The 26,400-nt window shown below is 40.7% G+C and overlaps 1 protein-coding gene across 11 annotated transcripts; it reads right to left on the reverse strand.

Annotated features, from left to right (window-relative positions):
* Nucleotides 1-1,511: 1,511 nt before the first annotated feature.
* On the reverse strand, nt 1,512-26,336 carry TLR6 (toll like receptor 6). 11 transcript variants are annotated; one of them, XR_009600969.1, is made up of 4 exons: nt 26,176-26,336; nt 25,699-25,772; nt 1,805-4,464; nt 1,512-1,699 (listed from the first exon to the last, which is right to left on the reverse strand). XR_009600969.1 is itself a non-coding variant. In XM_042251064.2 (3 exons), the coding sequence occupies exon 3, from the start codon at nt 4,394-4,396 to the stop codon at nt 2,003-2,005; it is 2,394 nt and encodes a 797-aa protein (XP_042106998.1). In that variant the 5' UTR covers nt 4,397-4,464; nt 25,699-25,772; nt 26,176-26,336; the 3' UTR covers nt 1,512-2,002.
* Nucleotides 26,337-26,400: the final 64 nt, after the last annotated feature.

Genomic DNA, 26,400 nt, shown 5'->3' on the forward strand with positions numbered 1-26,400 from the left:
TTGAAGTCCCTTTCACTGCCTATAATTTATTCTCATTCTCTTCTAATCAAACCAATCTTCAGAAGTCTAGAAGAAATTCACTTCCTCTTTTCCCAGTGTGTGGGTTTTTCTTTTTTCTTTGCTATATTCTCATTCTCACTAGGGCTTCCCTGCTGGCTCAGATGGTAAACAATCCATCTGCAATGTGGGAGACCTGGGTTAAATCCTAGGGTTGGGAAGATCTGCTGGAAGACGGCATGGCAACCCACTCCAGTATTCCTGCCTAGAGAATCCCCATGGACAGAGGAGCCTGGCAGGTTGCAGTTCATGGGATTGCAAAGAGTTGGGCATGACTGAGCATCATCAGAGCATTCTTCTCCATTTATTTTGCAGTCATCCTAGTTATGTCTCTTAACCATGCTCTCACACCCCTCCATCCCATTCTCTCTGCCAATCTCTCCCTTTCCTGGACTTTAGAACTATGAGAAATACATTACTGTTGTTTAAGCCACCCAGACTGTGGTGTGTGGCAGGGCAGTCCTATCAGACCCATACACCATTCCTCTCAATGATGGTCACGAGTCAGGCAGTACCCCTCCCCTCCTTCATCCCATTCCTCATCCCCGTCCTCACAGCAGGTCCTGACAAGGGGCTCAACTTTTATTATAACTGCAAGGGGAGGTCATTAGAATTTTTTAAGCAGGGGGGTGGCTTAAAATAATTTCTATTTTAAGAACAATTCCTCTGATTGCTGTTTGGACAAAGTATGAGGCAAGAGTAAAAAGCAGGGAGGCCAGTTAGGTTACTGTAGTCATACAGGTGAGAGATACTGGTGGCTTAGTCAAGACAGACAGCCGGAAGTCAAGAAGAAATCCAAAGCCATCTCTCTACAGGTCTAGAACCTCTATTTAATGACTCTTTAATCACCATTTTGAATCCAAGCCTCTGAAGATGGGTAACATGAGTTCATAGTTACTGGCCTCTTTCTGCTATTTTTTAGTAAGTCCAACCTGGCTCTGTCTAATACCTATTTAAAATGTGGTGATATTTACCACCTTTTTGCAGTTTTGAGACATTAACCAAAACTCTAATACAACCAGAAACTCCTGTTCAATAATCAGTTATAAATAATTTTGGCTCTGAATTTCCTTGGCAAGCAGGAATCATGTCTTTAGCCTCAACAGCCTATTATATATATATATATATATATATATATATATATATATATATATATATATTTATATATAGTTGTTGTTTATCCACTAGTCACATCCGACTCTGCAATCCCATGGACTGTAGCCCACCAGGCTCCTCTGTCCATGGTATTTGCCAGGTAAGAAGACTGGAGCAGGTTGCCATTTCCTTCTCCAGGGGATCTTCCCAACCCAGGGATTGAATTTGCATATCCTGCTTGGCAGGCGGAATGTCAACCACTGGGCCACCTGGGAAGCCCCATATATATATGTGTGTAAAATGTATAATTCCATGTTTGTATAGGAAGGTCAAACATTTTGTAAAGTATTACTCAGATGTGAAGAAAAAAGGGTCTTTAATTTCTGCATCTGGTCTATTTTCTCCCAAAGTAGAGCAGGATGACAGAACTGACCCCAAGGCTGATGAAGATCCACAGGACTCTCCAAGCACCACTGCATACAGTTCTGAGGCTGACTTCTTCCTTGTGGCCAGCAAGTCTCATAGACTCCTGCTCACACAACATCCACTTGGGAAAGGAGAGAGAGAGGAAAGGTCTTGAATGACTGAGCATTCATTTGACAGAGACTGTTTCAATTTGAAACGGAATGGTTAAACCAGAGAGACTGAGTACCTGTAATCAGCAAGTCTGAGCACTAGCTCAAACCCCAGCCTGGTTTCCAGTCGAGCTGAAACATGGTTTTCAGTAAGTCTTCCCTGCATTCATGGAAATAACAGAGGCAGCATCCAGAAATAATTTGAAACCAGTGTTCATCAGAATCCAAGTGAATGATGGTTTCTTAAATTGGATTTCAGATGTTTTATTATTTTTTTAACCTTTCACATCATCATTTTCAGTGACTAGTCTTAATTTAATATTAAAAGCAGCTCTAATATTAGCCCAAAAGAGTCCATGCTTGCCCTTTTCCTTGGGCCATTCCAAATAAGTTCTCTGTGCCATGAGAGCTCTTAGCTTGTGATATCTATCAGGAATGGTGTTCTGTGGAATGGGTTCCAGCAAGATCAGGATTAAGTTATCAGATCCTTCATGGAAGAGATTGTGGTGGGCAAAGTAGAGTTCATAATGACACCACTCACTCTGGACAAAGTTGGGAGACAAAACGAAGATGGACTTGTAACTTTTCTCAATGCAGTTGATGATATTTTCCACGATGCTCTTGCCAGCAACAAAGTTTCTCTCATGGAGACAAATCCTTATATCTTCTTTTTCTAGGTTTGGTATTAATTCATTCTTCACCCAGGCAGAGTCATGTTCACTGTATGAAATAAAAGCATGGAACTGGAGAGTTCTTTGGCGTTCTTCCAAGGGTACATTCCTGGCCCTGCGCCGGGTCTGCGTCCACTGACACACCATCCTGAGGTACCAGGGCAGATCCAGGTAGATACAGAGGACAGTCACAGCAACAGCCAGCACCAGCCCAGGGACCACAATGGTGACAATCAGCAGAGCTGTGTTGCAGGATAGCTCAGATACGTGGAAGTCCTTCAGAGGGGTTCCCTTGTAGCTATCTGGATAGTCACACTTATAAGACTCAGGCCAGCCCTCTACCACATCACTTGATACTTGGCCTACACTTTGGATAAACTCTCTTAGCTCACAGGAACATTGGAATGGATTGTTCCCTGCTTTGAGGGACCTAATCTTCTGGCAGCTCTGGAAGAAATCAGCTGATGGATTGGAAATTGAATTATAGTCAATGATCAGTATGGAAAGGCTGCTAAGGATACCACATCCAGGAAGGTGGGCTAAAGAATTGGAAGCAAGGTTGAGTTCTTGCAAGGTTTCTAGACCAGTGACATCTTTAGGGATGCTCCTTATTCTGTTATTGTGAAGATCAAGAACCTTGATCCGAGGAGGTAAACATCTGAAAACAGAGTCAGTGAGGGCATTTGAAGATAAATTTAACACCACTATACTCCCAACCCAAGTGCAATTTCCATCACGTCTGTCATATTCCAAAGAATTCCAGCTAACATCCAGTGTTTCCAAAGAAAGCATACCCTTAGTCATGAGACTTGTTTTGAAAAGGTCTTTTAATTCATTCTTTTGTAAAATAAATGTCTCCAATATAGTTAAAGTGTCACAATTTTGAAAGACACTATCCGTGAAAGCATTCTGGGTAAAGTTCAAAAACTTAAATGTGCTTGGTTCCTGAGGACAAAGCATGTGTATAAAGGGTGTGTCTGATATGGTTAACATCGGAATGTTCATCTCAGAAAACACTGTGTATAATGCTGTCTGTGAAAAAATAAAAACTTCGTTCGTAACATATTCTATTTTCAGTGACTTCAATGTCGTTTTATAATAAGTAAAATCTTCTTCATCAATGCTTTCAACTATTGTTAAATTGTAAATATTGAGATATTCTACAGGTTTGGGCCAAAGGAACTGAAAAACTTTAACCAAACATTTCCAAGTTGTTTCCATATGGTTGAGGGTAAAATTTAATAACGTTGGTCTTCCAGTGAGTCCTGATAAAAATTTAAGTAAAACTTGACAATTGTCATCATTCACTTTAATATTAGTCAGTTGTAAGCACCCTAAACTATTCACTGATATCTTCACTTGGACAGAGAAAAAGCTATTTGGGTGAAAGACAAGGTGAAGTTTCTTTGTATTCAGAATTTGAAGACTTTCTTTCTTATTTTCTTTCATATAATAATCTTCCAAATCCAGAAGGATACAGCTTAGGTGCAAGTGAGCAACAGGTAGTAGATCTAATTGTTCTAACTTTGTAGCACTTAATCCTAAGAAATTCAGCTGGGTCAAGTTGCCAAATTCCTTACAGATGGGCAGGGCATTGAAGTCATTGAATGAGAGGTCTAAATGCTTGAGACTCGTGGTGATTGGATGGCAGGATATCTTCTGCAACTGATTGTGAGATAAATCCAAATATTCCAAATCATGGTTGAACTTGAAAATACTAATATCAAGGCCCTGGATTTTATTATGGGAAAGTCTCAGAACTTTCAGCCCTGAGAGAAAGCTGACATCAGACAGGTGAAGCTCAGATATGTTGTTTTGAGACAAGTCTAAGACTTTGGTGTTCGGTGGCAGGTCTTTGGGAACATGAACAAGGCTTGTTTTTGACATGTCTACCACAAATTCACTTTCATCAGAGAACTGGATTATGGTTCCAAATACTAAGGCCACAGTGTAAACAAAATGACAGCTTCTGATAGGAGATTCTTTGTCTTTGATCATGGCTTTGAAGTGAGTATCTCCCGGAGGGTTGCTGCTGATCTTCAGAACATCCTGATGTGCATCCAATTCTAGAAATATAATATATGTTAAAATGTATAAACATTGGCTGATTACTCTCAATCCTCAGCTTACTAAACACGAAATCTCAATGAGTTCTTCATTTACTATCAGGATCATTTCTGATCCCATAATTTAATGTGCCATTTTTTTTTCCAGTTATGCAAGTTGCTGGTGCCAGGAAAGGCAATTAAGACCTTGTTATCAAAGAACTGTGGTTGTGTGTTCCACTCAGGAGCCTGTCTATGTTTACTCCAACTCAGAACTTTCTCAGGGCTGAAGCAGCCTCCTGGACAGTGTTTGGAAACCCTTAAAGGCATGTACACTACCCACAGCCACCTGGAGCCAGGGATAAGGGATGGGGCAGGCAGCACATATACCAAAACCAGAAAGAAAGAAGCTAGGAAAGAAGATACAGGGGAGAAAAATGGCTTTGGACAGCTCCACGTATACCAAGCAATCGAGAAGGCCACAGACATGCCCAGGTCTGGATGCACGCTCAGAGAGGACCTAAAAAAATCCTAAACTTCCACCTCTGGTTGACTTTCAGGCTCTGTGCAAGGGGAAAGAAGTAAAGGCTAAGTCAGAGTTGTAAACAGCGTGACAAGCCCTGAAGAAGTGTTTCAACACAGTGCCAATATGCAAAGATCAGGTGTTTTTTGTTTTGTTCTGTTTCCCCAGATGTTTAAGAAAACCTCTGCCAAATCACTAGCTGACCACTAAGCCAATGGAACTGAGAGTTCAATGGCCACACACAAGAAGGAAAACAGTCTTTACAAAAATAATTTAGAAACATCACTAAATATGGTTCTTCCCTGGTGGTCCAGTGGTTAAGAATCCACCTGCCAATGCAGGGGACAGGAGTTTGATCCTTGGTCTGGGAAGGTCCCCCATGCCCCGAGGCACCTAAGCCGGTGTGCCAGAACTCCTGAGCCCGAGTGCCACTACTATTGAAGCTGGTGCACCCGAGAGCCTGTGCTCCTCAACATGAGAAACTTCCACAGTAAGATGCCGCAACTAGAGAGCCCACGTGCAGCAAGAAGACCCAGCAAAAGAGGGGGCATATAAGTACATATAGCTGATTCACTTTGCTGTACAGCAGAAACCAATACAACATTGTAAAGCAACTATACTCCAACACAAAAAAATTATTAAACAAACAAATACACCCCACAGCAAGCAGCAGCAACAAACCCTGGAAAATCTGACTTACCACATTCTAGTATTTCCAGAGTTACCACATTATAATATTCAAAGTGTCTGGCTGAAGAAAACAAGCTTGAGGCATGTGGACAAAAAAGAAAGCACTGTCCATTCACAGGGAAAAAAATTAAAAGAACAAACTTAGAGAACGGACACTACCCAACTTCAAGTCTTACATAAAGCTATAGCTATCAAGACAGTGTGGTACTGATAAAAGAATGGACAGACAGATCAATGGTTCAGAGAAACAGCTCAAAAATATACCCACACAAATATAGTCAGCTGATCTTTGACAAAGAAGCAAAGAAAAATCAGTGAAGAAAGGCTAGTCTCTTTAACAAACAGTAATGGAACCACTAGACATTCTACATGCAAAAAAGAAAAAAAAAAAAGATGGTCTAGCTCAAGATAGGTGATAGAGCTAAATGTAAAATACAAAAGTATAAAATTTCTAGAAAATAATACAGGGTAAAATCTAGGTGACCATGAATTTGGCAATGACTTAGACACAACATCTAAAGCACAATCCATGAAAGAAAAAAATTTTAAATTGGACTTCATTAAAATTAAAATGTTCTGCTTTGCAAAAGACACTATTAAGAAAATGAAAAGACAAGCCATAGACTGGGAGAAAATATTTGCAAAACACGCATCTGATAAAGAACTTGTACCCAAATTAAATGAAGAAAAACTCAACAAAATATAAACAATGCAATTTAAAAATGGGCAAACGATATTTCACCTAGAAGATATACAAGTGGCAAATAAGGACATGAAAAGGTACTCAATACCATATATCATCAGGGAACTGAAAACTAAAACACCAATGAGGAACTACTACATACCTATTAGAATGGTCAAACAATCCTGAAACAGCACTAAATGTTGGTGAGGATATGGAGCAACAGGGACTTTCATTAACTGTTGAAATTTAAAAAGGCACAGATACTTTGGGAGACAGTCTGACAGTTTTTTCACTTAAAGCTAAACATGGCCTCACCATATGATCCAGCAATCACACTCCTAGGTATTAACCCAAATGAACTGAAAAATCTATGTCCACACAAAAACCTGCAGGAGGATGTTGACGGCTTTATTCATAACTGCCCCCAAACTGAAAGCAACAAGATAAAAAAGGTAAACAAGCTGTGGTACATCCATCCAATGGATTGTTATTCAGCAACAAAAAGAAATAACCTGTCGAGCCATGGAGGAACCAAAATTCAGACTGCTAAGTGAAGAACTCAATCAGAAAAGGCTACCAACCATACCATTCCAACTCTCTGATGTTCTGGAAAAGGCAAAACTAAAGAGGCTTTAAGGATCAGTGGTTGACAAGAGTTAGAGGGAGGGATGAATAGGCAGAGCACATTGGATTTTTAGGCCACTGAAACTACGTCCATGTGATATTATAATGGCGGATATATGATCTTATGCATCTGTCAAAACCTATAGGACAATACAACACAGAGATTGAATCCTAATGTAAAGTATCAGTTCAGTTCAGTTCAGTCACTCAGTCGTGTTCGACTTTCCAACCCCATGAATCGCAGCACGCCAGGCCTCCCTGTCCATCACCAACTCCCAGAGTTCACTCAGATTCACATCCATCAAGTCAGTGATGGCATCCAGCCATCTCATCCTCTGTCATCCCCTTCTCCCCCCGCCTTCAATCTTTCCCCGCATCAGGGTCCTTTCAAATGAGTCAGTTCTTTACAAATGAGTATTGGAGTCCAATACAAATGAGTATTGGAGTTTCAGCTTTAGCATCAGTCCTTCCAATGAACACCCAGGACTGATCTCCTTTAGAATGGACAAGTTGGATCTCCTTGCAGTCCAAGGGACTCTCAAGAGTCTTCTCCAACACCACAGTTCAAAAGCATCAATTCTTTGGCACTCAGCTTTCTTCGCAGTCTAACTCTCGCATCCATACATGACCACTGGAAAAACCATAGCCTTGACTAGACGGACCTTTGTCGGCAAAATAATGTCTCTGCTTTTCAATATGCTATCTAGGTTAGTCATAACTTTTCTTCCAAGGAGCAAGTGTCTTTTAATTTCATGGCTGCAGTCACCATCTGCAGTGATTTTGGAGCCCCCAAAAATAAAGTCTGACACTGTTTCTACTGTTTCCCCATCTATTTCCCATGAAGTGATGGGAGCAGATGCCATGATCTTCGTTTTCTGAATGTTGAGCTTTAAGCCAAGTTTTTCACTCTCCTCTTTCACTTTCATCAAGAGGCTTTTTAGTTCCTCTTCACTTTCTGCCATAAGGGTGGTGTCATCTGCATATCTGAGGTTATTGATATCTGCATATCTGAGGTTATTTCTCCCGGCAATCTTGATTCCAGCTTGTGATTCTTCCAGCCCAGCACTGGAAAAACCACTAGACCATTCAGGTATGACCTAAATTAAGTCCCTTATGATTATACAGTGGAAGTGAGAAATAGATTTAAAGGACTAGATCTGATAGACACAGTGCCTGATGAACTATGGATGGAGGTTTGTGACATTGTACAGGAGACAGGGATCAAGACCATCCCCATGGAAAAGAAATGCAAAAAAGCAAAATGGCTGTCTGGAGAGGCCTTACAAATAGCTGTGAGAAGAAGAGAAGCGAAAAGCAAAGGAGAAGAGGAAAATTATTTCCATTTGAATGCAGAGTTCCAAAGGATAGCAGGGAGAGAGATAAGAAAGCCTTCCTCAGAGATCAATGCAAAGAAATAGAGGAAAACAACAGAATAGGAAAGACTAGAGATCTCTTCAGGAAAATTAGAGATACCAAGGGAACATTTCATAGAAAGATGGGCTCGATAAAGGACAGAAATGGTATGGACCTAGCAGAAGCAGAAGATATTAAGAAGAGGTGGCAAGAATACACAGAACTGTACAAAAAGGTCTTCACAACCCAGATAATCACAATGGTGTGATCACTCACCTAGAGCCAGACATCCTGGGATGTGAAGTCAAGTGGGCCTTAGAAAGCATCACTACGAACAAAGTGGAGGTGATGGAATTCCAGTTGAGCTATTTCAAATTCTGAAAGATGATGCTGTGAAAGTGCTGCACTCAATATGCCAGCAAATTTGGAAAACTCAGCAGTGGCCACAGGACTGGAAAAGATCAGTTTTCATCTCAATCCCAAAGAAAGGCAATGGCAAAGAATGCTCAAACTACCGCACAAATGCACTCATCTCACACGCTTAGTAAAGTAATGCTCAAATGTAAAGTATCAGTTCAGTTCAGTCGCTCAGTCATGTCTGACTCTTTGTGACCCCAAGAATCGCAGCACACCAGGCCTCCCTGTCCATCACCAACTCCCGGAGTTCACTCAAACTCACGACCATCGAGTTGGTGATGCCATCCAGCCATCTCATCCTCTGTCGTCCCCTTCTCCTGCCCCCAATCCCTCCCAGCATCTGAGTCTTTTCCAATGACTCAACTCTTCGCATGATGTGGCCAAAGTATTGGAGTTTCAGCTTTAGCATCAGCCCTTCCAATTGAACACCCAGGACTGGTCTCCTTTAGGATGGACTGGTTGGATCTCCTTGCAGTCCAAGGGATGCTCAAGAGTCTTCTCCAACACCACAGTTCAAAAGCAATTCTTCAGCACTCAGCTTTCTTCCCAGTCCAACTCTCACATCCATACATGACCACTGGAAAAACCATAGCCTTGACTATATGGACCTTTGTTGGCAAAGTAATGTCTCTGCTTTTTAATATGCTATCTAGGTTATAGATGTTAGTTAATAATATATCAATATCAGTTCATCAATTATAATAAATAGACCACTAATGCAAAATGTTATAATAGGGAAAACTGTGTCAAGTGAAAAAAGGGACATTTGGGAATTCTCTAACCTATTTACTCAAATTTTCTATAAACCAAAAACTGCTCTAAAAAATAAAGTCCATTAATTAAAAAAAAAAAAAAAGAAGAAGAAAAGAAGTCAATAGAAACTGTCCCCGAAGAAGCTCATGTACTGATTTGCTTGACAAAGACTTTAAATCAATTGTCTTAAAAGTTGACCATGACCATGGTCTGTTTTCACTGGACTCAGAATATTTTATTTCTCTTTCAAAGGACAGTCCTCTTATCCCCTCAAAATGTTTTACTGGTCAGTTTAATCATCTAAAATTATTCAAAAGGGTAAACAAGGAGCTACTGCCAGAAACTACAGACATTCTTGAGTCTACATCAGTATTCAATTTGGTACTACTTCAGCCATCTGCTGCAACCAGTGATACCACCCCCCCATGGGTGACGGGTTAACAAATCCATTTCTCTCCTTATTCATGGACTAATCTGATCTCTTTTCTGAAAACCTGAAACATGGGGGATGTCAGCTGTGTTCTCAGAAAAAAGCACTTCTGGTAAAGATGACTGTTTAAGGGACTCCCCTGGTGGTCCAGGGTATAAAACCCTATACTCCCAATGCAGGGGGCACAGGTTCAATCCCTGGTCATGGAACTAAGATCCCATATACCACAACTGATGTGCCACAACAAAGACCCAGCACGGCCAATGCAAGTAATTTTAAAAATATGACCACTGAACAGTAAATAGCATCCAGGCTGAAAGAACTGTGTATGAACTATAAATACCACGTAGGAAGCCTGAGCTCTATTTCCTCTCCTGTATCTTTCTTAGTAAAGTGGGACCAAGTATGGCCTGGGCTTCCCAGGTGGCACTAGTGGTTAAGAACCCACCTGCCAATGCAGGAGATGGAAGAGATACAGGTTCCATCCCTGGGTGTGGTAATGCCCTGGAGAAGGAAATGACAACCCATTCCAGTATTCTTGCCTAGAAAATCCCAGGAACAGAGAAGCCTGAAGGGTTACAGTCCATAAGGTCACAAAGAGTTGGACATGACTGAATCAATGGAGCAGGCACGCAAGTGTGGCCTATTGCAGTTTGGGCATCTGAATTTTGAGATGAGCCTGAGAGGTCCTCTGGGTGAGTGTTGCAGATCCATGCCAACAGTGGGCTAGATCTTCTAATGCTCAACTCAATTTGGCTAAAGCAATCTGAAATGAAAAGGATGGGGAGGAAGGTGGTTGACAAGTCTCTGAGGCCTGATTGGAAGGTCCATCCACCAGCAGCTTGACCCCTAAATGTCTATGGCATATGACAGGGGGTCAATCCTTTTATGAGGGTAGATGAAAATGTGAGAAATGAGAGTTGGACCATAACGAAGACTGAGCGCTGAAGAACTGATGCTTTCTAAATGTGGTGGTGGAGAAGACTCTTCACAATCCCTTGGACTTTAAGGAGATCAAACCAGTCAATCCTAAAGGAAATCAACCCTGAATAGTCACTGGAGCAATTTATGCTGAAGCTGAAGCTCCAATACTTTGGCCACCTGATGTGAAGCGCTGATTCATTGGAAAAGACCCTAATGCTGGGAAAGATTGAAGGCAGGAAGAGAAGGGGGTGACAAAGGACGAGATGGTTAGACAGCATCACCAGCTCAAGGGATGTGAATTTGAACGAATTCCAAGAGATAGTGGAGGACAGCAGAGCCTGGTGTACTGAAGTCTATGAGGTCCCCAAGAGTCAGCCATGACTTAGTGGCTGAACAACAGATGAAGATAGGAATGAGGCCACGTTTATGCGACAAGGAAGAACTACTAACACTAACTCCGTGAACTGGACTTCACCAAAACCAACGGTAGCTGGCCTGGCAGAGAGAATGCTACGCTGTGTGGAGCCATTTGAGAAGATACAGTTAATACAGGCCAAACCTGGCACTGATGACTAGCTGAGGGGTGGCGGCAGGTGCACCAGCCCACAGACCCCCTGACTGCGACTGAGACAGAGGCGTTACGCCAAAGGTCAAGCAAGAAGCCAACCCTAGCAATTCAGACACACTCACGAGTCTGTGCCACTCCAGCTCTGATCTGCACAGAAAAATACCTATGGGCACCCACAGGGAACAAGAGTTGGCCAGGATAGACCAGGACCCACAGCCACCTACCTCCCACAGCAGCATCCTGAGAGCAGTGGTGGCAGTTGTGATGGCCACAGAGCAGCCTCCTACAGCTACGCTAGAATGCCCACACCTGCCTGGAACCACCTACAGGCAGAGGCTAGCAGTGCCTTCACAAACCCACAAGGGGCAGCTGATATAACACACACTCTCTGCTCTTTCCATTCACAGGAAAATGCTTTTAGTTATAGGATCTCATTTTCAGACATAATTCCCATACAAATGGGTATGGGTTTTTCCGATTCACATTAGACCAGAAGCACCAAATTCAGAGAGGCAGGATTTGCCACTTGATAATCTGGAATCATTTCAAATCCTGAAAGATGATGCTATGAAAGTGCTGCACTCAATATGCCAGCACATTTGGAAAACTCAGCAGTGGCCACAGGACTGGAAAAGATCAGTTTTCATCTCAATCCCAAAGAAAAGCAATGGCAAAGAATGCTCAAACTACCGCACAATTGCACTCATCTCACACGCTAGTAAAGTAATGCTCAAAATTCTCCAAGCCAGACTTCAGCAATACAGGAACCGTGAACTTCCAGATGTTCAAGCTGGTTTTAGAAAAGGCAGAGGAACCAGAGATCAAATTGCCAACATCCGCTGGATCATGGAAAAAGCAAGAGAGTTCCAGAAAAACATCTATTTCTGCTTTATTGACTATGCCAAAGCCTTTGACTGTGTGGATCACAATAAACTATAGAAAATTCTGAAAGAGATGGGAATACCAGACCACCTGACCTGCCTCTTGAGAAACCTATATGCAGGTTAGGAAGCAACAGTTAGAACTGGACATGGAACAACAGACTGGTTCCAAATAGGAAAAGGAGTACATCAAGGCTGTATATTGTCACCCTGCTTATTCAACTTATATGCAGAGTATGTCATAAGAAAAGCTGGGCTGAAAGAAGCACAAGCTGGAATCAAGATTGCTGGGAGAAATCTCAATAACCTCAGATATGCAGATGATACCATCCTTATGGCAGAAAGTGAAGAAGAACTAAAAAGCCTCTTAATGAAAGTGAAAGTGGAGAGTGAAAAAGTTGGCTTAAAGCTCAACATTCAGAAAACGAAGATCATGGCATCTGCTCCCATCACTTCATGGCAAATAGTTGGGAAAACAGTGGAAACAGTGTCAGACTTTATTTTGGGGGCTCCAAAATCACTGCAGATGGTGACTGCAGCCATGAAATTAAGAGACACTTGCTCCTTGGAAGAAAAGTTATGACCAACCTAGATAGCATATTGAAAAGCAGAGACATTACTTTGCCAACAAAGGTCCATCTAGTCAAGGCTATGGTTTTTCCAGTAGTCACGTATGGATGTGAGAGTTGGACTATAAAGAAAGCTGAGTGCCGAAGAATTGATGCTTTTGAACTGTGGTGTTGGAGAAGACTCTTGAGAGTCCCTTGGACTGCAAGGAGATCCAACCAGTCCATTCTAAAGGAGATCAGCCCTGGGTGTTCTTTGGAAGGAATGATGCTAAAGCTGAAACTCCAGTACTTTGGCCACCTCATGCGAAGAGTTGACTCATTGGAAAAGACTCTGATGCTGGGAGGGATTGGGGGCAGGAGGAGAAGAGGATGAGATGGCTGGATGGCATCACTGACTCAATGGACGTGAGTTTGAGTGAACTCCGGGAGTTGGTGATGGACAGGGAGGCCTGGCATGCTGCGATTCATGGGGTCATAAAGAGTCAGACACGACTAAGCGAATGAACTGAACTGAATTGAATCTGGAATCATCAGACTCCTACAGTTGACATGCTGATAAAACAGGAGATGATAGAGAAATATTAAAAAGTATATTGAAGGAATCAGAAGGCACATCAGAATAAAGTGGGAGCATATAAAAGAGAACAGTCTTCCCAGAGCCCAGAAAGTCTCACCCTACTCCAGCGGATGACAGACATTGCCTCTCATGACAACAATGCAGAGTGAATGAGAAAAGATGACCTGGTTGAGAAGAGGCAGGTGTATGACCCCATGGACTCAATATTTGCTACCAGGACAAGGGGCTAGAATTTCAAAGCTTCCTCAATCCCATTTAGGGTCTGATCTCCACACAAAAAGCATCTAGAAGGCTCCAGGGGACCAGAGCAGGCAACCACATTTCTTAACTAGGATCCTGTGTAGCTAGTATAAGTGAGAGCAGATTTTGACCACTTGTTGTTCAGTTTTATTAACAAAAAGATCTACTGTTCATTACTGTAGGGTATACTGGACATTGCAAAATAGTTAAGAGATGAGTAGTTTCAGTAAGTCGTACTTTGGAAGAGTAAAAACTTTTCATGGTTGGGGAAATTTCATTACAAACTGGCACATAGTAATGATAAGTCCCTCCCTGCTCCTCCAGTACAGCATTTCCCAATTGCCCATCAATACAGTCATATTTCTGTCTACAAAATAAACTTATAAAATCACTTTTTTAAATGCTCTAAATATTCTCTGGATCAAGACAACCACATTTTCAATTATAAACATTAAAAATGGTGAGAGTCAACAGAGTGATGGGCACTTGCACCATCTCTTGCCCTAAATCCCCAAAACAATGAAACACACACACATATAAAATCGGAAAGGGAAGTGTTTAGGGGAATTGAAACCAAGAGAAGTCTCTGAAATCAACAAACAGATCGAACTATGACAGACAATACTAGCCTTCCAGAGATGTCTACTTCCTAATTCCAGGATTTATAAATATGTTGTTACACGGAAAGGGGGATTTAAAGCTGCAGGTAGCATTAAGTTTGCTAATCAGTAGATCTTAAAATTTACATGAGTGGGCCCAATGCAATCGCAAGTATCTTTAGAAGTGGAAGACAGAGGCAGAAGAGGTCAGAGTGGTGTGATATGAGAAGGACATGACCTCCCTTGAGGAAGGGGGCCATGAGCCAAAGTATGCAGGCAGCCTCTAGAAGCTCAAAAAGGCAAGTAAGTGGATTCTCCCCCAGAGCCTCCAGAAGCAATGCTGACTTGCCAACACCTTAACTTAAACCCAACAAGACCAACGTCGGACTGCTAGCCTACAAAACTGTAAAATGATAAACTGTGCTTTTTAAGCTACTAAGTTTGTGGTTATTTGTTACAGCAGCAAAATAAAATTAATACAGACTAGTTTGGTCCACTCCTCCAACAAGCAGGCTGTGAAAACAGATCAACAAGCAGTTATAATAAGCATCCCTGGTGGCTCAGAGGGTAAAGAATCCGCCTGTGATGCAGGGGACACAGGTTCAACCCCTGAGTCAGGAAGATCCCTTGGAGAAAGGAATGGCTACCTTTCCTTGCCTGGAGAATCCCAGGGACAGAGGAGCCTGGAAGGCTATAGTCCATGGGGTCACAAAGAGTCGGACTAAGGGACTCTTATCTAACTATCACAATTGGGGTTGCACAAGCAAGAAGCGTGACACTTTCACAAAGTAAACACCATGACAGAAAGGAACCAAACACAAATATGAGAGACATCAACACCCAAGGAGACAGAGGTAAAAGAGAAAAATGGGCATTTGTAATAGACAGATATACTCAGAGAGCGAAAACTCTAAAAAAGAATGGAGCAGGAGTCATGAAGATTAACAATTTGATAACTGAAATGGAAGACTTACTGGATGAGGTGAACTGCAGAGTGGCACTGCTAATGTGAGAATGAGTGAGAGAGAAGACCAAGGAGAGGCGTTTCCCCAAAATGCAGTCCAAGAAGCCAAAGAGATTAGATACACGAAAGAAATGCTAAAAAAAATGTGGAAGACAGACCCACTATATTACTAAAGCACAGACTCTACGCTCTGAAAAAGAAACTAACTCAAAAAAATTGGGAATCAAAAAGGAGCACTTTGAAAAGAAAGTACAAAGTGTATTGCTAAGTTCTAATACAGATTGAAGGAAATTTCAGTGTTTAAACTGTTTAAATGTAAATTGCCAGTATTAACAAGGGGGTTAGTGGATAGTGGAGGGAGAGGGAGAGAGTGGACCAAAAGCATGTTACAATCCTTGCCTGACTGAGAAGAAGCTATATATACCAAGTAACTCAATATTCTGTTAGAAAAATATATAAGTTTAAGTATGTATATTATAAAATTAAGAGTAATTATTATAAAACACAAATAAAAGAGATACACTCCAACTATTTGGTAGCAGGGAAAAGATCAGATATGAGAAACCCTATTCAATCTCGTTCTGTGCTGAAGAAATAACACACGATGATTAAATCAGATGTTTTGGGTTTGTGAAAGTGAAGTCGCTCAGTCCAACTCCTAGCGACCCCATGGACTGCAGCCTACCAGGCTCCTCCGTCCATGGGATTTTCCAGGCAAGTGTACTGGAGTGGGTTGCCACTGCCTTCTCCCACAATAAACCACAATTGTGTAAAATAACCTAATTTGTATACTTTTCCTAAGTAAAGTCTACATTACCTCTCCTTATCTCACTTTTTTCCTCCTAAGCAACCTGACCCCTACCCCAAATGCAGGTGTCAGATTCCTGAACAGTCTGGAGGAAAGCTATGAAAAAATCAGGAGGCATGCAGGTTTGTGGAAGAAACCAGCCAACCGGTTCAGAGAAATACTTGCACTGCCAGCTTTATGGTGCAAAATGTAGAGTGAGAAGCGATTACATCTCAGGAAAATTCCCAGTGCGGCGAGGAGTTGGCTGAGATGCAATTAACCATGACTTATTATTAGCAAATCCATGACAATAACACAGCAATGGATTAAAGGAAAAAAACAGATAAGCATCTCCATAGACGTTAAAAATTCACTTGATAAAATTCAGCATTCATCTTTGACTAAAAACATGTTTAATAAAGTATATATGCAAAAGATACTTCTAAAACTTGATAAAGAATATATCAAGTATCTTACTTAAACCAATATCCTACTCCCAAAGCATTCCATGAGGGTCAATGTCAGGGATGCCCACTACGTCCTAAAAATGTTTATTTACTTATTTCTGTGCACCGGGTCTTAACTGCTGGATGCAGGATCTTTAGCTATGGCATGCGAACTCTTCAGTTGCCGAATGAAGAGGCTGAAGTCTCAGTCATTGGACCACCAGGGAAGTCCCTCAAGGATCCCCACTATTATTTAACACTGTTCTATAAGTTCTAGCCATTGTAATGAAGGGGGTGGGGGATGAGAGACAGGAATATTGGAATGGAGGAAACAAAATTACCATTATTTTTAATTATATGATTGTCACTCTGGAAAATCCAAGAGAAGTAATTGAAAACCTGTTAGAATCAGTAAAAGAATACAATTCAGGGGCCAGTACAAAATAAATTATTTTTTAAAAATCTGTCCAAACTAGCAAGCAGATTGTCAAATAAAGTATGGTATCTCCATACAATTAAACACTACTGTGTGGTCTTTAAAAATAAAGAAAATCTAACTCCATGGAAAACTGCTCACTATATATATATGTGACAAAAGTAGTTCACTTATAAAATGTACAGCAGTTAATATGCACACATACATACTATAAGATACATATCAAGATATTAACAGTGGTTATTTCTGCATGGTAAAATTTTAAGAGGGGTTTATTTTCCTTTCAGTTGTTCCCTGTATCTTTCAAATTTTGGATGTTTAAAATTAAGGAGAGCACATTATTTGCTCAGAAAATTTACCCCTTCAAAATCAACAGTGAATAATATGATTAATGTCCAATTTCACAAAAATTAAAAATCATATTAAATAAAAAAATATATAACATCTAAATGAAACTTGTGATATTAGACTGAATCTTATTTTAGACAGACCTGCTGTAAAAGTTACTTGAGTGACAAGTGGAGAGAGGATTTTAAGAGGGACCAGGCATTACAGTCTGTTAATATATGATATTAATATATATTATATAATATATAATATAATGTCATATGGATACATTAGGAAAATGTACTTCTTTTAGAGATACAGAATGAAGCATTTAGAGATGAAACATCACCATGTCTATAATTTATGATATTTAAGTATAAAAAGATAAAGTGAATCAAATGGGATTTTTTTCTTAAATATTTTTTTAAAGTCATGATTATTTTCACCTACCAAATTGGGAAAATTCAAAAATATAATACCCAATGTTGGCAGGTGGGACTACAATGAGAACTCTCATTTAATTCTGGCAGGAATGAAAAATTAGTACAACTTTTCTGAAAAGCAACTTGGTTATATAGATAAATTCCTTAAAAATATGCTTACCTTTATTTTAGCAATTCTACTTCTCAAAATTTCTTCTAAAGAAATACACATAAAAATATTACTATGAGGATGCTCATCAGGATGAAAAACTGGAAAAAAAATCATGACTAAGTATAGAAAATAGTTTAATCAGTTATGGTACACCCATACTATGGAATGGTATATGCAGCCATAAATACTGTACTTTGTGGGGGAAAAGTCTACAAAATAATGTTAAATGAATAAAAGAATACAAAATTGTGTGCATAGTAGGACTCTAGTTTTATTAAATATGATTAAAATCTAACATATACACAACGCCTGGGGGAAAAAAAGAATGGAAAGAAATAAACAAAATGCTAATAGCAATTATCTCTAGATCTCTTAAATCATAAGTGAATTTAATTTTTTCTCATAACTTTTGTATATTTCCAAAATTTCTAATTTTGAACATCTTTTATAACTTGAAAGACTTGTCTGAAAATATAGCTGATATTAAAGAAACACATTGTATCATTTGTGTGGTTAAAGAGAGAGAGGGAGGGAGAGAGAATTTCTTCCTCTTGATAGATAACTGACATCTCTGAATGAGAACCCACTCAAACGTCTCTGGATGGTGTCTGCGTTCAGGGGCCTGAAACATAGCTGCTATGTGGGAAAGTTGATCAGCTTCCCTTATATCACCCTGCCTCCAAAACACAAAGGTTCCTCCCAGATCATTTATACCCTCATGCGGTTCCTAGTGTTTACATTTAAGACAAGAGTTTCTCTAGGAGAAAAAAAGAAGGGGAAAAAAAGTGAGATGAAAGAATGGAAGATTAGAGAGCTCACAGCTTTTTTTTTTTTTTTTTTAAGGAAGTGAAAGAGACAAAAGGTTAAAAAAAATTTTTTTTTCTTTAATGCATCAAATGAAAGATGGGGGGAGACAGATGCAAGATGCTCTGTATCAAGAAAAAAAAGTGGATAAGATCTATGAACATCAAAACTATGAAAAATGAAAGACCAGAAAAGCTTGAGATTCCATAATCAAATCAACAAATATGCAAGAGAAATATTGTTTTATTTGTCAAAGTTTGGGTAAGAAAGTTGAATAAAGCAAGTTCTGGGCCAGTCACTGCCACTTCCTTCATTCAACAACTGTTAGCTGAGTGTAGTACGTGCCGCCCTCCCCCAGACCTTCAACGCTGGGGCGTATAAATACGAACGGCACAAGCTCAATCCCTGCTTTCAAATGCTTATAAATAAGTGACAGACACAAATAAATGATTCCAGACCGTGTTACAGCGAGAATCAAACACTCATGTCTACTATAAAAACATATAACATGTGATAGGATAGGTGTCATGGAACCAGGAAAACGTGAAAAGACAGAAGGTAGTAGACAAAAACGGAAGAAAGCAATAACATCAGTTAGCTTTTTTCCCCTTAAATATGACAAGTGCTAGTTATTTCTGTATCTTTCAAGGTAGCCAAATCTTCGTCTTTCTTGTATAACAGAAAGAATGTTTGCAACATTAAAAAAAAAAAAATCACCTTAAAATCATTTTGCAAAAACTTAACCTATTTCCTATACAACCGCTAGCATTTTCTAGCTTATTTGAAGTAATTATTCCATAATTTGTAAAAGCCACAAAAGCCTTCTTACTTACCAAGATTTCTTTCTCAGGAGAGAAAATAACTTCTAAAGGTACGGAAACAGAGCTTGACAAAATGCAAGTCCTCAGTCTAAGTAAAGCAGTATCATAGAAACGGTTTTGCGCCATCTGTCGTACTTTACTGTAATTACTCCTGCACACGAATTTCCCTTCTAAGGTCCTGAGCAAAGCACATGGATCAGTAGGTTTTTCTGAGCTACAGACTTAAACAGCAATCAAAATTTTAAATTTATATAATCATCCAGCTAATAACAATGTCAATGTGAAGAAAAATGTTTTTCTAAGAGAATATTTATCTGTAAGAGTTTGCAACCTGCGTGTTAAATTGTCACCACAGTGGAAAGTTATTCAGCTTAACCTGTTTTATCACCATATTTAATATTTCCAAAATAATTGCAACCACCATGATTAAGCAATTTTGGAGCATTATTTTAGCGACCTGTGAGACTAAAATAAAATAAGCTAAGGCTCCAGAACTGGTTTTTTAAAAAATCAGCTTTTAAGAAAGTTTAATAGCACATCTGGGGGAAATTGCATTCTGTTTCTCCACGTTCTGACCAACATTTGGTATGGCTAGATGTTTTCATTTTTATTTCTAGAAAAATAAATAATACTGAGATCCTGTAGGACTGATTAAAAATTAATTTCCTAAAGGCCATTTAGAATAATTTAGAGCGATATAAAAAAAGGTTGATGATACAAAAAGAGGATGTCCAGTTAACAAGATACTTCAGGCATCCAGGATACCTTATTTCCAAGACGCTCCCTTAAATGAGGTTCTGTAAGGAACTGAACACGTGAGCTAAAGTCATTCTATAATTAATCCCAGTCTTTGACATTAATTCCCATCACTAAAAAAATAAGTTAAGACCCTACTGTCTGATCCACAACAAAGTTGGACATCAGAGTTAGAATCACTTCTGCTTTCAGCAGGAAAGTAAAGGCCAGCTTCTCGCGATTCATTCTTACTCATCAAACATAACGGGAAGCCTTTGCAGGCTGGGGGAGGATCAGCAAGGAGTGGCTGGATCTTTGCTAAATGAGTAGAAGAGATGGCTAGAGAGGAGTGGGTCTCTGACCCTTGGAAACCAGCTTTGTGAAACAGAGGAGAAAGGAACCAGCTATGGGTTTGAAGGAATTTCAAAGAACATGGGACCAAAGTCTTTAAGAAATATGCACACACACATCACTGCTGATGTGGTCACATCACATGGTGACAAAATGTTTGTGCGGTTTGGTGACAAATGCTCATTAGGGTATTGCATAATAACACCGGTTTCCAGGAACAAGGAGGCTATTCTTCTGAGGCTGTTATGATTCTGAGAAATGTCTTTAAGGAGATGACAAAACCCACAAAATCCAGGTGATATGAAGATGGCATGACAGTGGAACAAACAGACAATGCTGGGCAGAAGTCCTCCCACGGCTGTGCCCTAGCTGTGTGGCCCTGGGCAAGTGACTGAACCCCGAAGACTCCATCTGTTCATTCATAAGATGCAAGTGCTTATGAGTTTTTCTGACTTCCCTGGTGGCTCAGCCATTAAAGAATCAGCCTGCAATGCGGGAGAACTGAGTTCGGTGCCTGGGTTGGGAAGATCCCCTGGAGGAGGGAATGGCAACCCACTCCAGTGTTCTTGCCTAAGAATCCCACGGACAGAGAAGCCTGGCAGCTATGGTCCATGGGGTCACGAAGAGTTGGACACGACTGAGCGACTAACACTTATGAGTTTTAGACAAGACAATAATAAAAAGTGGCTGAAATAGTAACTGCCCAAGAAGACAAGTCATTATAGTAAAGAGTTTTAAAATGCTATGCAAGTCTTACATTTTTTATACTGAGGTGGAAAGACTTCAGGATATACTGTTAAATGAAGAAAAGCAAAGAAAAGAAGAATAGGAGAGTGTGACAGCATTTGCATAAAATCTGGTCCCTCAGACACCTGCATAGGTTTATCTTTTTGCCAGGAGCAAGACATACACAAAGGAGACACACACACACACACAGAGAAAGGAACAGACCAGGTGAAAACAGAGGCAGAGACTGGAAGTCTGCAGCCACAGCCATGGAATGCCCAGAGCCACCAGAAGCTAGCAGCCCTGTCAGCATCCAAAAGTGTGAAAGAATCAACTTCTCTTGTTTTAAACCACCAATTGGTGGGAATATTTTATGGCAGCCACAGGCATCTAACACAAGGGTCAACATCGTTATGCTAACATCTAAATAAAAATCTTTTTTTTCTGCTGCTGCTGCTGCTAAGTCGCTTCAGTTGTGTTCGACTCTGCGCGACCCCATAGACGGCAGCCCACCAGGCTCCTCCATCCATGGGATTGTCCAGGCAAGAGTACCGGAGTGGGTTGCCATTTCCTTCTTTTCTGAGGGGATATTTAAAAAGCTGTTACCTTTGAGCAGAAGAACCAAGGAAGGGAGATATTTGTACTCTTCCTTTTATACTCTTCTGTCCTGTTTTAATGTCTTTGCTATGTACATGCATTACTTTTATTTTTAAAAAACAAAATAGCATTATAGGAGGATAAGTAAAATAGTCTAAAGCCAGCAAATATACTGTCCACATACAGAAGCAAAGCATTACTTTAGTGATTTTTGCTCTTTAAAAAAACTTTCTCTAAAATCAATAAATAAATATCACCTACCAACAGCTTGGAAATAAATTATATGAAAATGATCAGTATCATAAAATATACAAACCACTAGAAATAAAACTGATAACTCAAATATTAATATTAAAACCAAAATCTGCTGGATTTTTTAAAGCCACATTCCAAGAGAAACTTGCAACACAAAAAGATTAATTTTAGAAATATATAAAAAGTTCCCATAAATCCATATTAAAATGACTAACAAACCCAATCAGGGGTGATGGAATGCAAAGGATATAGACAAATGGATAACCTTCAGACAACTAAGAGACACCATTTACACCCCTTTGAGGGAAAAAATTAAAATATCTATAATATCCCCTTTGAACTGTGTGGTGCTGGAGAAGAGTCTTGAGAGTCCCTTGGACAGCAAGGAGATCAAACCAGTCCATCCTAAAGGAAATCAATTCTGAGTATTCATTGGAAGGACTGATGCTGAAGCTGAAGCTTCAATATTTTGGCCACCTGATACAAAGAGCGGACTCATTGGAAGAGACCCTGACGCTGAGAAAGACTGAGGGCAGGAGGAGAAGGGGATGACAGAGGACGAGATGGTTGGATGGCATCCCCAACTCAATGGACATGAGTTTGAGCAAACTCCAAGAGAAAATAAAGGACGGGGAACCCCGGTGTGCTGCAGTCCATGAGGTCACAAAGAGTTGGACACAACTGAGCGACTGAACAGCAACAAACGTAATACCCCCAGTGTTGGTCAGAATGTAACGACAGGGGCTCTCACATATGTCCAGAGATCCTGACTTAAGTAGTCTGGGATGGAGTCGGCCATCAGTATTATTTTGAAAATTCTTCAGGTGATTCTACTCCAACCCAGTGAGGATCAGAGACCCTGAGATCTAAATGCCAGACTCTGCTCTTCTTTACACCAAAAATCCTTGAAAGAGTTGTTTCACTCACTGTCTCTAATTATTCTCTTCCCATTCTCTCAAACCCACTCAATGCAGTGGGTTCTTCCCTTCAGCTCCAGAGAAACAACCCTTGTGAAGGTCACCAGTGACCATACTGCCAAATCCAAAGGTCAAGTCTCAACTTTCATCTTAACTACCAGCAGCATTTAACACAGTTAGAAGGATATGAAAAGTTTTCTTACTTGATTGCTGGAGGAATCAGGCATCCTGACTTCAGACTATACACAAAGCTACAGTAATCAAAATGGTATGATACTGGCACAAAAACAGAAATATAAATCAATGGGACAGAATAGAAAGCCCATAAATAAACCAACACACCTATGGTCAATTAATCTAGGACAAAGGAGGCAAAACTATACAATGGGAAAAAACCCAATCTCTTCAATAAATGGTGCTGGGAAAACTGAACAGCTATATGTAAGGAATAGGAACTTAGAACATTCTTTAACACCATACACAAAAATAAACTCAAAATGGATTAAAAACCTATATGTAAGACCAGATACTATAAAACTCTTAGAAGAAAACATAAGCAGAACACTCTTTACATAAATAGTGGCAAAATCTTTTTCAAGCTGTCTCCTAGAGTGATGGAAATAAAAACAAACAAATGGGACCTAATTAAACTCAAAAGTGTTTACACAGCAAAGGAAACCATAAACAAAATGAAATGACAACCCACAGTGTGGGAGAAAATATTTGCAACCAACAAGGGATTCGTCTCTAAAATTTACAAACAACTAATGAGGCTCACTGTGAAGAAACCTGAGTGCCGAAGAACTGATGCTTTTGAACTGTGTTGGAGAAGGCTCTTGAGAGTCCCTTGGACTGCAAGGAGATCCAACCAGTCCATCCTAAAGGAGATCAGTCCTGGGTGGTCATTGGAGGGACTGATGCTAAAGCTGAAACTCCGATACTTTGGCCATCTCATGTGAAGAGTTGAGTCATTGGAAAAGAGACTTATGCTGGGAGGGATTGGGGGCAGGAGGAGAAGGGGCCGACAGAGGATGAGAGGGCTGGATGGCATCATTGACTTGATGGACATGAGTTTGGGTGAACTCCGGGAGTTGGTGATGGACAGGGAGGCCTGGTGTGACTGAGCGACTGAACTGAACTAAACTGAATGAGGTTCAATTAAAATAAATAAATAAGAAGACGTAAACAGACATTTTTCCAAAGAAGACATATAGCTGACCAAGAGATACATGAAAAGACATTCAACATTGCTAATTATCAGAGAAATGCAAATCAAAGCTATAACTAGATGTCATGTCACATCAGTCATTATAGCCATCATCAAAAATCTACAGAGAATAAATGCTGGAGGAGGTGTGGAGAAAAGGGAACCCTCCTACACTGTTGGTAGGAATGTAAATTGGCACAGTCACTATGGAGAACTACAGGGACGTTCCTTAAAAAACTAAAAATAGAACTATCATAGATCCAACAATCCCACTCCTGGACATATATCTGCAGAAAAACATGGTTTGAAAGGCTACATGCACCCCAATGTTCACTGCAACCTTGTTTACAATAGCCAAGACATGGAAGCAACCTAAATGTCTACAGATGACTAGATAAAGAAAATGTGGGTAATGGAATATTACTCAGCCATTAAAAAGAACGAAATAATGTTATTTACAGCTACATAGATGGACCTAGACATCATCATATTAAGTGAAGTCAGACAGAGAAAGACAAATATAGTGGTGCTTATATGTAAAATCTTTTAAAAATTGTACAAATGAACTTTTTTTCCAAAACAGAAACAGATTCACAGACTTTGAGAACAAACTTATTGTTGTAGGGGGGAGGAGGGGGATAGATTAGGAGTTTGGGATTGATCTATATACAATAGATAACCAAGAGGAACAGGGAACTGTGCTCAATATTCTGTAATAACCTGAATGGGAAAGAATTTGAAAAAGAATTGATACAGGAATGTGTATAACTGAATCACTTTGCTACACACCTGAATCTAACACGACATTGTTAACGGACTATACTCCAATATAAAATTAAAATTAAAATTAAAAAAAACGGGTGTGTGTGGGCGGGGGGGTGGGGGGGTGGGGTGGAATGCCTGATTGCGCTATTGCCTTTCAGCAGGGTAGAGAGGGGCAGGTTTGGCAAAGGAACTTGCTGTGCCCTGTGCTAAGTCGCTTCAGTTGTGTCCGACTCTGCGACCCTGTGGACTATAGCCTGCCAGGCTCCTCTGTCCATGAAACCTTCCAGGCAAGAATACTGGAGAGGGTCGGGTTGCCATGCCCTCGTTCAGGGCATTTTCCGGACCCAAGGATCCAACCGGTATCTCTAATGTCTCCGGCATCAGCAGGTGGGTTCTTTGACCCAAGGCAAACATAAGTCACAGGCACGGTGTCTGTGGTACACCAAAACACACCTGGAATACAATTTGCTAACACCACTGAAGAACTCAGAAAAAAATAACTGCTTTCAACATTAAAATCTCCTTTTTATATAAAAATACATATACTATATATTCACAAGAATAGATTTATACTGTACATGCGCTCTTCTAAGTTTTCCCTGCCCTCACTTAATATTCGGCTATGGTCCGCCCTCCTTCCATATCAACAAACTGGACATACAGTTATAATTTCTAACGACTACAGCATACCTGGTCGTTTGAAGTTACTAAAAATTACTTCACCAATCTTTTGTTGGGAGGACAGTTTACTTCCGGGTTGTTTTCTGTGGCACAAACAATCACAGTCAACATCCTCGGACATACACGTGTGCACAGTTGACTGCTTACTTGGTACACATTCGCAGATGTGGAATTCCTGGGCCAGTGCTAACACATTTGAATTTTGATCCACGTTTCCAAACTGGCCTTCTAGAAAGTGTTTTTATTCGGTTGGCTGGTTTTAAATCAGATGACACTCTCACAAACAGGGTAAGGGAAAGCTATTTAAAGCACCATGCGGGGGGGTGGGGGCGGGGGCGGAGGAGTGGGATCGAAAACTCTTGCTGAACTTGAGCAACCCCTTCCTGGTTTAACTGCGCAGTTTCCTGGCCGCTTTTAAAGGAAGGAAAGGGAACGGGAGAGCCCCTAGATCCGCCCCGGGCGGGGGTGGGCGCCCCTCCAGCTCACCAGGCGGCACGAAGTTCGGAAAAACCAAGTTTCCGATGCTTGGTCGGAAATGCGGCCGCGACCCCCATCCTCGAGCCCCGCAGCCTGGGTGAGGGGGTGCCCGGACCTCCGCCGCGCTCCGGGCCGGGACCCTGGCGGGGCCGCGGGGGCGGGGCCCTGGCGGGGCCGCGGGGCGGGGCCGCGCGGCCAGCCCGCCCCGTCCCGCTCCCAGCCCGCCCTCCGGCC

Source organism: Ovis aries, chromosome 6 (genome assembly GCF_016772045.2).
Source record: "Ovis aries strain OAR_USU_Benz2616 breed Rambouillet chromosome 6, ARS-UI_Ramb_v3.0, whole genome shotgun sequence".
NCBI lineage: Eukaryota > Metazoa > Chordata > Mammalia > Artiodactyla > Bovidae > Ovis > Ovis aries.